General features: G+C 38.8%; 1 protein-coding gene across 2 annotated transcripts in view; it reads left to right on the top strand.

Moving 5' to 3' along the window:
- The window catches only part of gan (gigaxonin), a 40,233-nt gene that overhangs the window by 1,044 nt on the left and 24,375 nt on the right, over nucleotides 1-14,814 (top strand). For both annotated transcript variants that reach the window (XM_012961106.3, NM_001016530.2), the window contains 2 exon segments: nucleotides 9,303-9,417; nucleotides 11,440-11,790. In XM_012961106.3, coding sequence (XP_012816560.1) covers nucleotides 9,303-9,417; nucleotides 11,440-11,790 — 466 coding nt within the window.

The raw sequence follows: 14,814 nt of genomic DNA, 5'->3' as shown, positions 1-14,814 counted from the left end.
AGTAGTATGTGATATTGGGTACTCCTAAATAGAAAATTGGCATTTTAAGAATAAAGGGCCGCCTCCTGGGATCATGGTGGATCGAGGGAAAGGATGTAAAAGGGCAATATTTACTGAGATATATATATATATATTCCAGTTTGGCGAGACTCTTTAATAGGTTAGTTCCCATATTATAAACTGTTGGTTAAGTATTCTGGGGAATAGTTTTCCTTTAAGTGAATGACCATTTTAAATCCCCTCCCTCAATAAAATCCTCTTAACCACCCCCCCCCCACACCAGGGTCTTGTACCTGAGCACTCAAAACACCATAACTTGGATCTGCAGAATAGGGGGTGGAGAGGGACGAACAAGGGTCAGGCACTCAATAGTCACACATTTTGCAGCAACTCCGTTGATAGCTTCCCTGCAATAAATTTCTCCTAGTATTTTATAATGTAACATGGTAACATAGTAGCTGATGTTGAAAAAATTACATGTCCAGCAAGTTTAATCTGTTTGCCTGAGTAAAACCTGCCTAACTAGTAGTTACTAGGAGGCAAAAGAGACACCCTGGAGTTCTGTTACTTATGTTAAAGCACAGTCAGCAGCATTGTGCCCCCCTACGTTTGTGCATTAGAGAGTAGGAAGTCTGTCTTGATGTGACTATGTATATGTATATGTGTATATATATATATATATATATATATATATATATATATATATATATATATATATATATATATATATATTCTCCTCCAGAAAGCACTCACGGTATTAAGAGAAAAAAAAAAGAAAAAGAAAATCTTTATTTACACGAAAATGTCTACGCGTTTCGATCCATACAGGATCGTCATCAGGACAAAGACAGGAAGTGAGGTGCATGATTAAATGTAAATGCTATCCAATCAGTGTATCCGTGTAAGTAAACTCATGTTAACCCATTATGTGCCCATAAAAAACACACACAGTGTGTCACTGTTGTGGCAAATAAATACATCTATATATATAAAAAACTCTCTAGTGTGTGACCAACATATCTATTTCATTTAAAACATTCAACAGGTGTATATATCCTTATTGTAGATATATGTGTACATCCTTTTTATAAATATCTCCCCACTAACAGTGAAGTAAGAAATATATTCAGAAAATATTCAAATTAATCCCAAATTAATAGAAGTGTTAGTGCACAAAACTGCTTAATATATAATATCACTAAAGATCAAAACTAAATATAGCAAACAATGTGTTAGCAGCCATCGCATAACAGAGTGGCATATAAAACTCACGTGTTAGAATGTGATCTAAAACACATAAAAAGATTTTTTAAAACCTATAGCGTTAAAACCGATTTTTGGGACTATATATATATATATATAATCCAAGTAAAAAAGTAAAATCGTCACTCACCGCTCCAGAGGCACTCGCCGGGTGCTGACCAAAAAATAGACAGCAGGTTTGTAGAAAGCACTCACGGCATCAGAATGTAAAGTAAAAAGATTTCTTTTTTATTTAATCATTGCATCAACGCGTTTCGACCCTCATAGGATCGTCATCCTGATGACGATCCTATGAGGGTCGAAACGCGTTGATGCGATGATTAAATAAAGAAGAAATCTTTTTACTTTACATTCTGATGCCGTGAGTGCTTTCTACAAAACTGCTATATATATATATAAATATTTTATGCATCAACTGCCATTATGCATGCTGATAAATATTAATAACCATTAGCTTTGGTGATTTTATAAAGGCACACTGCTGCTGGCCAAGTGCTTTAATGTAAGCGCAGAACTCCTTAGTGACTTGTGAAATTTGTATGTTTAACAGAAGAACAGCAAAGCTACCAAAGGGGCTGCTCCAAAATGTATTACCCATCCTTCAAATGTTTGTGTAAAAAGTGACTGATGCCCTCCTCAACTAACTGTTCTTGAGTATCTCTTACCCACTTTCCCACCAGGATCTAGTACCTGAGAGCTAAAAAAAAACATTTGTTGCTCTACATGGTAGGGAGAGGAAGATAAAATAAGCTTTAACCTGTCAGATTTGAAGAGTTACTTTTCCATGGTGTTGCTGCCCTTTCCAGAAATACAAGCTATACAATATCTGGTATTGGTCCCATATATTAATAATGTTTTTATGTCTTTTCAGTGGCAGGGACAGTAAAATACTGACCAGATGGCATCCCTAGTTGGTTATGTTACTGGCAGGTTAAGAGACACTGAAGACAGTGATTTTCTGCTTTCCATAAATGAGAGATAGTTTAAAGAGATAGATATCGTACCTGTTATACCAATTGCTTGACATTTGACAGATCTGGGTAACCAAGGTAGTCTGTCCCCCTAAGGGCAAAGGTAGGGTGATGTTTGTGGAAATTTGTTCTAGCTAATTCTGCAATTCTTACCTGAAGGTCTAATGGTTAATAGGTGAATTCTTATTTGCCAACCAAGGTGGTTTTGGAACTATAGAAGAATTTATATCATGTTATTAAATTTCATGTATCTGTGGTCTTGTTAATGGGCAAGGGGAGCTCTGAACAAATGTTTAACCACAAATGAATTCTTAATTGAAGTACAATATATCTTACTATTCCTAACTGTTATACCATAGGCTTTTGAACCAGGGGGTTCCAGTTTTAGTTCCAATGGGACCCATTGTCCATTCTGGAACAGCAGTTGGTTCCACTGACACAACAGTTACTACGAGTCTCCCCAGGAACATCTTGTGTTTGGTGTAGGGATACAGTATGTGGAACCTAGAGTACTAGAGGAATAGAGAGGACTCTTTTGAGGTAAATGTTACCATTAGTTGAAATGTATACCTCCGGGAGAAGTATTAGAATTGGAATTTGTAGCTTGGGGCTCTCTTAAAAAAAAATCATATTTACAACTTTTTTCAGCCACCCCAGCAGAAGAATGGAGATTGGCTTACATTAAACTCTTTACATATGGCAGTCTATTTTAATCAGTGTAAAATACTTTTTCTGCATTTTGATTAAGCCAGATTGCCACACGAAAATTTGCACCATTCCCCATTTTTCTGAATTACAAGGTATTTTGTGTGATTTTCTGCATGCAGCAAAAGGCTACATCTGTTTTTGCCCTAAAAGAAAATACCTGCTTGAGAAGCTAATGTACACCTAAAGCAGCACTGTGCCACCATCTAACATTTTTGTATATGTGGTACATGTTCCAGTATAAGTCTACCAAGCAGGCCTACTGGGATTCAGAAGCCTAAACAGGCCCCACTCACTACATAATGAGTATCTATGGCATTTTCAGCATCCCCCCGGCAAAAACCATATATTTCCAGTCTGGGCCCCGGTATATTTTTATTACACGGAGGAGCCCAAACAGAGGGAAAAATGGCAATTGAATTTACTGGGAGGTTGCCAGACATATTTACACCCCCCCCCCTTCCCCAATGAATTCAGCTTTCCGTGTCCTTTAAACTCTAAATTGTGCCTGGTATCATCAATGTTACAATCCTAAAGTCCTAGGAGACTAGCAGACAGAATAAGTGGCAAATTATTGATTTTGATGCAAATTATTTGGTATAAACTAACAGGATTTACCAGTTTAGCTTACCTCAGTTCCCTACTAAATACATTCCAAGCTAGGTGAGCTTGAAACAAATAATCATATAAAACCAAAGATCACAAAGAAATATACTACTTTCACGATATGGTTTACAAAGTTTGTTTAACCTACAGTATACTATTATGTTAATGACACCAAAAAGCCATGCTGTATTCATGATGCTGTGAATCTGCAGTTTGTATTGCAGCAAAACATGGAATCAATGATGCAGAGAAATACTGAAACCACATTGTCTAATGCTAAAATATCCTATGACTCAGGAGTGGATGACTTTTTTATTTTTCAGACTTGACTCATTACACAGCCCATAGGCAGCACACTTGCAGTCAGAAGTGAATCGTGATAAATATGCAAACCCTCTCTTGTTGGGAAGATTGTGTGCCACTTGGCAGCCTTGACTTTGTGCTGTATACATCTTATGTGATTTCAAGTTGTCTGTAACCAAATTTTCTGAAAGGAACCCTACGTTCTGAGATATAAATGATAAATTCTCCATACTCTGCCTGCCCTATGCTGCCTGTGTGTGCCATACTCTGCCTGCCCTATGCTGCCTGTAAGAAGTGTACCTGGCAGGGGTTTGTTCTGGGAGTTTGCTAGCAGTTGAAAATAGGCATTATATGGTCCCTAAGGTGTGTAATTATATGCTGGGGGGTTGCTGTGCTGTTCACAGGGGAGGAGGAGGCATATGGACTTAAGGCTGTGTTTTAATACAACAATATAATTCTTTAACATTTCTTTTGCTGCGCCAGCACCATTAGTGAAGGTATAGTTTTAAAAGCTCTTGTGTTAACATGGGTGCAGTTTAAAAAAGGGGAGTTGTCAAAACTGGCTTCCATTATCGGCCCTCCACCATGTAGGCCAGAAAAATTCTGGCCCTCTGTACCACAGAAGTTGGACAGCATTGCTCTAGGCCTTTAAAAAGATGTGTGTACAACTAAACTAATATCTCAGAAACCACTTAAAATAGAAAACTGTGAGAGGACCAATTCATTTTTGGGGTCCTTTAACTGTGTCCTCTGAAACAAAGAAAAAAAGAGGGGCCTGGCTCACAGAGTCTCCCACTAGGCCCCTGCCCACCCATGTCCCCTGTTCTGTGCTTTCAGGAAGGTGAGAGGGTGAGAGGAGCGGTTTATTTGCAACTATAGATTGCGGTGTCTCCTTCCTCTATAGTAACGCCAATAACCTAGGAGTCACAGCTTCTTGCATAATCATCTGAGCGAAAGAATAAGTAAAAGGGCTGGCAACTTTCTTGGAATGTTATATACGTGGGAAATTTAACTTATACTTGACAACTTAATTCTCAGACATCTCTTATATGCAATTTGCAGATTTACTCTTACAAGCTTGATAAGATCTTCTCCTGCCTGCCACCTTTGCCATTTTATATTTTCCCCGGCCTGCTTTCTCTTCACCTTGGTTACATTTGGCATGTTTGTTCCCAAACACAAAGTTGGCCATTTGTACAGCTTACAGTGGATACAAACAAATGCAATAAACTGCACAAACCAGAAATGCCTCCTGCATTCTTGGAAAAGAGACATTCATTTAAGAAAAGTTGGAGGCAATTTTTTTTAAAATTCCAGAAGTTTAGCAGAGAAAGCGTCCCTATGCTCTAACAAGATTCCACAGGCAGGGCGTTCTGACAAGGCACACACTGCAATATGTCCTGAGGCACACAATAATCTTAATACAATTATAATGTGCAATCTAATCTTACTTGCACATAATGTACTTTTATTGCCCTTTAGTTTTCATGTGGAACAGGTATTGACATCATACCTTTGTATTCTGTTTATTTGTTTCCCAGTCAGCACTTTTCTAAAATGAGAAAACTTGTCCTTTCAAAACAATTGAATTTGATTTGAAATTATAAAAAACTTGTCCTGTACGTATATAGGTTCAACCATTTTTCTGAATTGGCGCTTTATAAATAAATGTTAATAATAATAATTGCCCATGTTCTTTGATAATAATTATTATTATCGGTTATTTATAATGAGTGTTATTTAGTTGACATATCATGCAGCGCTTTACATAGATTATACAACAGTCCCTGCCCCATTGGAGATTACAAACTAAAGGTGGACATATCAGAGTAATTTGATCGTTTGGCCCAGGGGCCAAACAATTGAATTACAACAACATGAAAATCAAACTTACCTAATTGACATCTGGCAAATTTTAGGCCATATATCAGTTGGGTAGGCCCGATAATCGGATAATCTTCTGAATCGGTCTGAAGGACCCGAAACTGCAGCTAAAATCGGCACCTTAAGTCACACACACTAGAGTCATTTTATCAGGATCCAGTTAACTTGCTTGTATGCTTTTAAAGCTGTGGAAGGAAACTGGGGTGCCCAAAGGAGTAGCCATGTTGATGAGCTAAATACACCTGAACGTTATTTATACATATAATCTTTTGGGAACTTTTGCTCCAGTGGTTTGTCTGCCAGACAGTCCAGACAGTTTATCATAGTTACAGCGGTATGATTCATTTTACAAACAGTTATCAGAAAGCAAAATGGGCAACTGCAAACCAAGATATATCTTAATTAGAAAATATTCTTTCCCCACAAAAGTACAAGTGGTTAAATATTTTATAAAAAAACATTTCCCCCCAAAACTGAACTAAAGTACACAAAATGTTAAATTATTGTCAGAATGAAGTAATCCAGTTTATATTCTGACAGTAGTATGCCTTGAATTGCCACCATGGTTTACTCATCGTACCATACTGTTGTGTGGCCATTTTTGGGCTTTGTAGTCCTGGGGTATAATTGACTAGAGAGCAGGCATCTTGATGTCGCCTGACGCTAACATTAATATTTTAAGAGAATGTTTTGTACTGAACTTGGTGTCTCAGGTATGAGATAATATTTGTTATATATTTTATGCCAGTTATCACCTATCATTTGTGGCCTAACTGGACTGGCAACGTTATTACAAATACAGCACTGTTTATCTTTCTAAACCACTTTAACAACAAAACTGTTATTAATAGGCCTTATTCAGGAAACAAAATGAGTGGAAATAAGGTAAAAGCTCCACTCTAAATAATCAATAGCCCTTTATCCTTCCCTTTATAATGCATATCCTTCCTGTTCTGCATGTGCCTTTTTGTTCTTCTATTTTGAATATATATATCAAACAGTAGGCTAAGGGAAAATGCAAAGGAAATATTAGTTTGCATATAAATTTTTATGGTAAGAAGCCAGTAGCAGTTTTTACAGGGAAATTGAGGCCCATGATTTTAGAACTCTGCTTTAATAGTTTGCCTAACATCCATTCTTATCTATCCTTAGTTTTGACTTCTGGGATTACTACTGTATCAAATTCTATGTAATGCGATGGCAATGCCTCAAGTACAAACTTGCATAAACAGGTGTGCAACTGTAAAAACTTGCATAGAAGCCAGGTCATTCTCACTGCTTTTTGCATTCAAGAATTTTCTGTAACATTGGTTGACATTTCCAAAAAATACTCATTTGGCAAATTCACTTCCCTTAATAGGTGTAAATTTGCCATTATTCTAGGCTTTCAATCCAGACTATGTCATGTGTTATTTATGCATTAGCTCTTTAAGTGCTTAAAATCATAGAATCCAAAACATGTAAATAAAGAGACTAATGTGCCAAAGATCAACGATACTATGAGCTGTAGCACTTCCAAGTCAGGGAGCAGAGTACTGGATGTTAAAGCTGCTTCTTTGCTCCACAAATATTCCATTTGAAAAGCAGATGGGGGAATGAAAACGTATTGGACTATACATCACAACTGATAGGTTCTATTCATTTGGGAAGAAAAGTGCCACAGTTTTGTGTTTTTTTGGGAGTCCTGGTTCAATACCCATATCAGGTACTTGGGAACTCTTCTAATTTTTCCAGTGTTCTCTGTGTAATATTGTACAGATGAGAGTACAGCCGCAGAATTTGCCATTGGTATTTTGAGTGTAGGCAGGGTACACCGAACACTGGGAACATTGGTATTTTTAGGCAGCAGGGGAACAAATAATACAAATTTGATTCCATTTAGGTGCAGGAAAAAGAAACAGTTCCATTTACAGTGTATAACTGACCCTGTTTTCTCAAAAGCAACAATGGCCTCCGCATGGTAAATTTTTTTAAATAAAGTAAAACTGCAATTTTAAATACCCCGATTTTAACTTTTCCTTCATTCTACAGTCTCATTACAGTCTCACTACATTTTTAGTCTTGCCAATATAAAATGCATTGACCTGATTTTACATTTTCCAGGGTTTATGCCTTTTTCTGCTCCCCTGAAAATCTTAAAATGGACATTCTACTGTACACAGATATATCTAAGTAAGGCTCTGCTGGAATACCAATATCGCACACATGAATTATGTAATACAATGACCACAACAAACCTTTGGTGGCCACATAGAAAATGCAGGGACTACTAAAGTGACAGCAAATCCAATCACCAGGCTCAGAAAAGATATCATTTTTAAGCAGTAGCCTGGCAGAGAGACATGTCGTGTTATTAGGGGAAGGGAACAGAATCACTACTTAATGAGATCATATTCGCCATTATTGGGCCCATACTTAGTAGCAGCTACTTGTCATGGCTACTAAAAACCAGAAAATACCCTGCTATAGACAATACTGAGAATTGCTTCTGGTAACAACATGTTGAGACAAATATCAGTAAATGATCAGCATAGTCTATTTCTGTAGCTGTGACAAGTAGCAGTTACTGGTAGCTCCATGTGTCTTCAACCTTAGATTTGTGGATATCTGTGAGAAACCCTAGGAAAAGATGAAGAGAGAGAGTTTTTGTGTCATTTTTTCGGGGGGGGGGGGGGGGCAAAAATCAGTCAGGATTCTAGCAGGCCTTTTATATTTTTGCCTCTGTTGTTGGCCTCTGGGTAGGACTGCTAAAAATGCAACATCAAAATAAAGGAAAGGTGATTTCCAGTGTGTATGTCACACACATGCTTTTTTTTACATTGCCTTTGGTCAGTGGCCTTTTTTTCTATAGCTGCTAACATTCTGCAGCACTTTTCAGAAATTAAACCAAACAAAACAAAAAGGAGACTTAATCCCCACTTGAATAAACCCAAATAAATTGTAATCCAGGTCAAAAAACATACATTTAGACCAGGGGCACATTAAGCTGTGCATACACCCTCCTTCACCTGCATTTTTTACCCAGGCCAGGGAAAGCATATCTGCTTTCATGCACCCCTCCTTTAGCCCCATTAAAATCTCCATTAAAATCAGCACAAAAATGCATACTTTCCTGTTAAGTTGCTGATACCAACTTTATGTAGCTTGACACTTGCTACAAAAAGGAAATATTACTGACCTTTGCTGTGACAATGTAATTATGGGAGAATCCATAAAGGGTTGTTTTTATTAACACTGAAGCAACACATCACTGGTGATGTTGCCCATAGCAATCAACCAGATATTTGCCTTTGTTTTCTAACTTGTAGTTGACCATTCAAATCTACTTGGTTTCTGAGGGCAACATCACCAGTGATGTTTGTCTAAAATGTTAATAAATACTGCCTAAAGTGTAACCTTGTGTGTGAGCTGGGGGTGTATATTGTTTCTCCTGCCTTTCTCTTCAGGTCCTTTCTATATGCTGGAGTCATATTGCTTCTTCTGTGTGTAATTGCAGGCAAATTGGTATTGTGGATCACTGTTTTTGACTTTGCATAAGCCAAGGAAAATGAAAGATTTTTTTTTTTCTAGAGCAAAGCTCAACTACAACCCCCCAAAAAATGATGGGTCCATTTATCGGATTGAATTGGAAGGCATATCTGTGGACGTTATGAAAGAAATCCTGGACTATATCTTCAGTGGGCAGGTTGTATGACAAACCTTTGTTTTCTTTGCAAAATATACATTAATTTTCTCAGATAAAGTAACTTGGAACTAGAAAGTAGTAGTACAGGTAATTTAGGCTATGGCCATCCAGATTGTTTCTCAACCTGTTTTTCCATGTTGTTTCTGCACCTGCAGACAGCATCAGTATTACTGGGGAAGTCTAGGCTCTAGAAGTTTTTGCACAAAAATGCCCACATTCCACTCCGAGCCCAGCGGTACCTGCTGTTCGCACAAACTGAAATATCCGGTAAAGGCTACATTGTCTCCTTTGCCATGCTGGCCTGGGGGCAGTGCAAGTATGCTACTGTAGCCCATTAAAGAGTTCTGTTGCCTCCAGTCCACTGTGACTGATAGAATGGCAAGACCATTAAGCCATCTTGTAGTATCGATAAAGGTTAAAGGAGAAGGAAAGGCTACCAAAGAGTTAATCTGAAGCTGCAGGCTTACCTTCAGTTGTCTCAATAGTGCCCTTAAGTCTCCCCAAATTGCAATCGTTCAGATGATCAGAAGCCATCACAAAGACACAGCCTGCAAGTGCTTCGGGGGGGGGGGTGCTGAGGGAAGGGGCCGAGTGGGTTACAGGAGGAAAAGGAAATCTAAGTGATTAAGGGGATGCTGCAGCCTTACTATTAACCTCTGGACAACCAGTGTGGCAGGTATTGAAAGATATCAAAGAGGCTGTTCACTGATTACATTTTTGTGTGTGGGGTTTACATGTCCTTTAATTTCTAAAAGTATTTTATATTCTGCAAGTGTATGTAAAGTATAATGTTTAACTTTTATATAAGCATAAAATATCCATACTTGTTTGAACGATAATATAATTATTGTTCAAACAAGTTATCTAGCACAGTCCATTCAAATAAACAGTAGCCTCAAAAGACTCAGATTGGTGACATGAAAGACAATGTCTTGTTACTACAGTACAGGCTCATCTAAAGAACTCCTTTTTAGGTGGAAGTTCATATGTAGCAGGCTTGCAGTCACAGCAATAGTGTTTTCTTAAAAAGAGACAATAAAAATGTTGTATATTGATTTTTGCAAATAATAATAGACTGCACTTTAGGGAGTGTCTGTTTAAAACCTATCTTTTTAAATATCAATATAGAATGGGTCTGTTATTAATGCAGCTAATTTGTTTTTTACCTAAAAAGTATACTTTGAACAAGACAATGATTTAGTTGAAATTATTTCGATGGAATAAAGTCACATACTGTATGTCATGTATCCTTTGCGCAACAAATCTTCCTTGTGGCGGGAGACTAATCTCCCCGAAAGGCCATCCCACCGGCTAGAATTTAAATCACTGGTGGGATGGCATAGGCGGTGCTGCGATTTGCTGAAGTCGCCGAAGTTTCCTCTCAAGGCAACTTCGGCAAATCTCACAGAGGCTTTATTTTATCTTACCCTAGTACAAAGGCTTTCATCCTGCAGCTATATATTAGACTAAATTATTATGTAGAAAACAGAGAACTGTGGGGATTGAAGTATATCTCTCTTGCACAAACATTCATTTTGTTTGTTTTAAGGAGAAGAAAATGTGGAATCACAGCGGGGGTGCCAAAATGTTAGGCACCCTCCTCCAGTATTCACTTACCTGATATCCCGGGGCTGGTGCTCCTGTTAGCAAAAAGAGGCACCAGCCCAGGGTACAGGTAGGTAAGCGACCCTCATCTTTTATGCACAATAGAATGAAAAGCCACAAACAAAAAAGTTGGCTTTTTTACTCTACTGTGCATGTGTGGGCCCCTGGATCGCAGCAAAAGGAGAAGAAAGGGAGAGGATCGCTTGCCTACATGTACCCCGGGCTGGTGTGATTTTCTGCTAATAGGAGTACCATTCTGGGGTATCAGGTAAGTGATCTTAATCACTGGGGGTACCTAACATTTTGGCACCCCCAGTGATTCCACTTTTCCTTCTCTTTTGAAATTGCAACAACTGAACAAATACCATAAAGATGTGTTTAAAGCTGTAATGAGTATTGCAATTTTCCTTTCTTCAGATCAGGCTAAGCGAAGAGACCATCCAGGATGTGGTGCAAGCAGCAGATCTCTTACTTCTTACTGACCTCAAAACTTTGTGCTGTGAGTTTCTCGAGGGCTGCATCACTGCTGAGAACTGCATCGGCATCCGTGACTTTGCACTGCATTACTGCCTCAACCATGTGCATTATGTGGCTACGGAATTTCTGGAGACACACTTCAGAGATGTCAGCAGCACAGAGGAGTTTTTGGAGCTCAGTCCAACAAAAGCAAAGGAAGTTCTGTCCTTGGAAAAACTCAATGTAGGAAATGAAAAATATGTCTTTGAAGCTGTACTTCGATGGCTGTCCCATGATTTGGAAGCAAGAAAAGTATGGTATTCTGTCATGTTATTTTACTTTGTGTGTTTGTAATTATGTTTTCAAAAACATGTAGGTTACAACAACATCAAAGTGCTCAAAAGTGCAAATAGTGGGTGCCAAGAATATTTCTGTAGTGGCATTAATTATTAAGATGTAAAAGCCACAGGGAAATAATGCTGTTCAATGTTGATTGTTTGCGATTGAAAATGATGCCGTCAGAACAAATATTTAACTAACTGATAATGATTAGTCACCAAGGAGTTTCATGACCTTATAAAAGCACAAGGCCAAATGAAGAGTATTTTTATTACAGTGATCCCCAACCAGTGGCTCAGGAGCAGCATGTTGCTCACCAACTCCTTGGATGTTGCTCCCAATGGCCTCAAAGCAGGTGTTTATTTTTAAATTACTGGCTTGGGAAGCAAGTTTTAGTTGCATGTTTGGTGTACTGCCAAACAGAGGCTGCCAGACCATATAGGAGTAGCAAATAGCCAATCATAGCCCATATATTGAACTACAGGATTTTTCTTATGCTTGCGGTGTTCCCCAACTCATTTTACATTTGAAGGTGGGTCACAGATCAAAAAGACTGTGGACCTCTATTAATTGTACAAGCTCTGTAAGTCATACGATAGAAATAACATCACTGGGCACTGATTATAATTGATGAATCTGACCAGTATTCTCTTGATATGGTAAAAATATGTAACAATGCCTATTCTTGTTTTCTCTCCTTCTGAATATTTTCCACAGCGTGGGTGCTCTGATCTAATCAAATACATTGACTTTGCTGTGATCCAGTGAGCACTGGGAGTGAGATATAGAAACCTTTTTTTTTTTTTTTTTTAATATATTTCCTTCTGTTTTGGCCTTGGCCTGAGTATATCATTTATATGCAGGTTAACAATTTATAGATAGCATAAATATGCAGAATATGTCATCTGTGCTGTCCCTATACCTCCCCTCCCACCCAGAGATTGAGCTGTCAGAGTTCTTACCTGACATCTGTCTCCCATCTGCCAGGTCTATTCCCTGTATCACCATGACTCTTATTAAATACCATGGATTACAACCCTGTTTTTGAAAAGTTGGGACATTGTAAAAATATAAATAAAAAGATAATGGGGTGATTTGAAAATCATTTAAGCCCTATATTTAATTGCAAATACTACAAAGACAACATATGATATGTTGAAACTGAGAAATGTTATTGTTTTCTGAAAACTATATGCTCAATATGAATTTGATGCCAGTAGCACCTTTCAAAAAAGTTGGGGGTGGGGCAACAAAAGACTGGAAAAGTTGTGTAATGCTTAAATGAGTATCCCAGAGAGGCTGCATCTGTCAGAATTAAAAATGGGGAGGGGTAACCCACTCTGTAAAACACTGTGGGCAAACATTGCAACAATTTAGGAATACATTTCTCAACATAAACTGCAAAGAAAGTTTGGATTCCATAATCCATACAGTACATAACATCAATTTAAAATTGCAAACACCCAGGTCCAGATTTGTGGGAAGGCCGCAAGTTTTTCATGGTGTCATGCTGCCCAGCTGCATCTGTAATCTGTCATTCCTATGACACCCCGAGCATTGCATTCTGCAGTGCTGTGGGTGTGTGTAGTAGCTAGTGAGGCAGACAGAAGCCTATAATGTGTGCGCGTGGGTGGGTCAGGGCGGGCTTTAGGCAGCCGGCCTAGGGGTGTGCTGTATTAAAATCTAGCTCTGCAAACATTGAAAGATTCAGAGAATCCAGAGAAGGCTGTATACGCAAAGGACAAGGCAGAAAGCCAATACTGGATGTCTTTAATCGGGCATTTAGGTAGCACTGAAATCATGGACACCATATCCATTTGGCTATAGAGGAGAAGGACCATCTAGCTTGTTATCAGGGCGCACAGTTCAAGCCAGCAGCAACTGTGAAGGCATGGGAGTGTATTAAAGGAGAAGGAAAGGCTAATAAAGAGTTAATCTCAAGCTGCAGGCATACCTTCAGTTCTCTCAATAGTGCCCTTAAGTCTCCCCATATTTCTCCCGTTCAGATGATCAGAAGCCAAACAGGAAGAAAAAATGCTGAGCTGTGTAAAGAAAGTTCCCATAATGCCTCACTCCTGCACAGACACCCAGACCAAGTGAACATGCTCAGTTAGTAAGACTATGTGGCACATTTACTTAACCACGAACGTCCGAATGCGTTTTCTTTGTAATGATCGGTATTTTGCGATTTTTTTCGTAAATTGTTGTGACTTTTTCGTAGCCGTTCCGACTTTTTCACAAATTGTCGCAACTTTTTCATAGCGCTACGACTTGCGCAAATTTCGCAACTTTTTCGTAGCCGTCGCGCCGAGTACGAAAGTTTCGGATTCATTCAAGCTTCAGTATCGTGACTTTCCTTGGGCCAGGTTGGAGCTGCAGAGTGCCATTGAGTCCTATGGGAGGCTTCCAAAATCATGCAAAGTCTGAAAGGTTTGCTCGCCGTTTACGGGCGCTCAATATGAAAAAGTTGCGACAATATACAAGCAAATCGTAACGGCTACGAAAAAGTTGCGACAATTCGCGCAAGTCGTAACGGTGACGAAAAAATCGCAAAAAACGAAAAAGTCGCAAAATGTTCATTTCCAATCCGAATTTTTCCCATTCGGATTCGTGGATTAGTAAATGTGCCCCTATGAGTCAGCTTCCTGCTGATTGGCTCAGATCCACATTCCTAAGGAATATTAGATATTCCTTATCTAGGTATCGGTCGGCCAGCTCGTTTCTGCCCCTACACGGGCAGATAAGCTGCCGAGTCAGTCCAAGGGACCGATATCGGCAGCTTCTATCGGCCCGTGTATGGGGGCCTTAAGTCAGTGCAGCGTTTCTGTGAGTGCTTATGGCTGTATTTACATAGATCTTTCTGATAAAGCTTACTTAGTTTTTACCTTTCTTTCTCCTTTAATTAACATGGCATGGGTAGCTTGCACATCGGGAAAGGCACCATTCATGCTGAACCATGAATACAAGTTTTTGAGAAAAATTTTCTGCCATTCAGAC

Source organism: Xenopus tropicalis, chromosome 4 (genome assembly GCF_000004195.4).
Source record: "Xenopus tropicalis strain Nigerian chromosome 4, UCB_Xtro_10.0, whole genome shotgun sequence".
Lineage (NCBI taxonomy): Eukaryota > Metazoa > Chordata > Amphibia > Anura > Pipidae > Xenopus > Xenopus tropicalis.
This window is presented reverse-complemented; position numbering and strand designations above follow the sequence as displayed.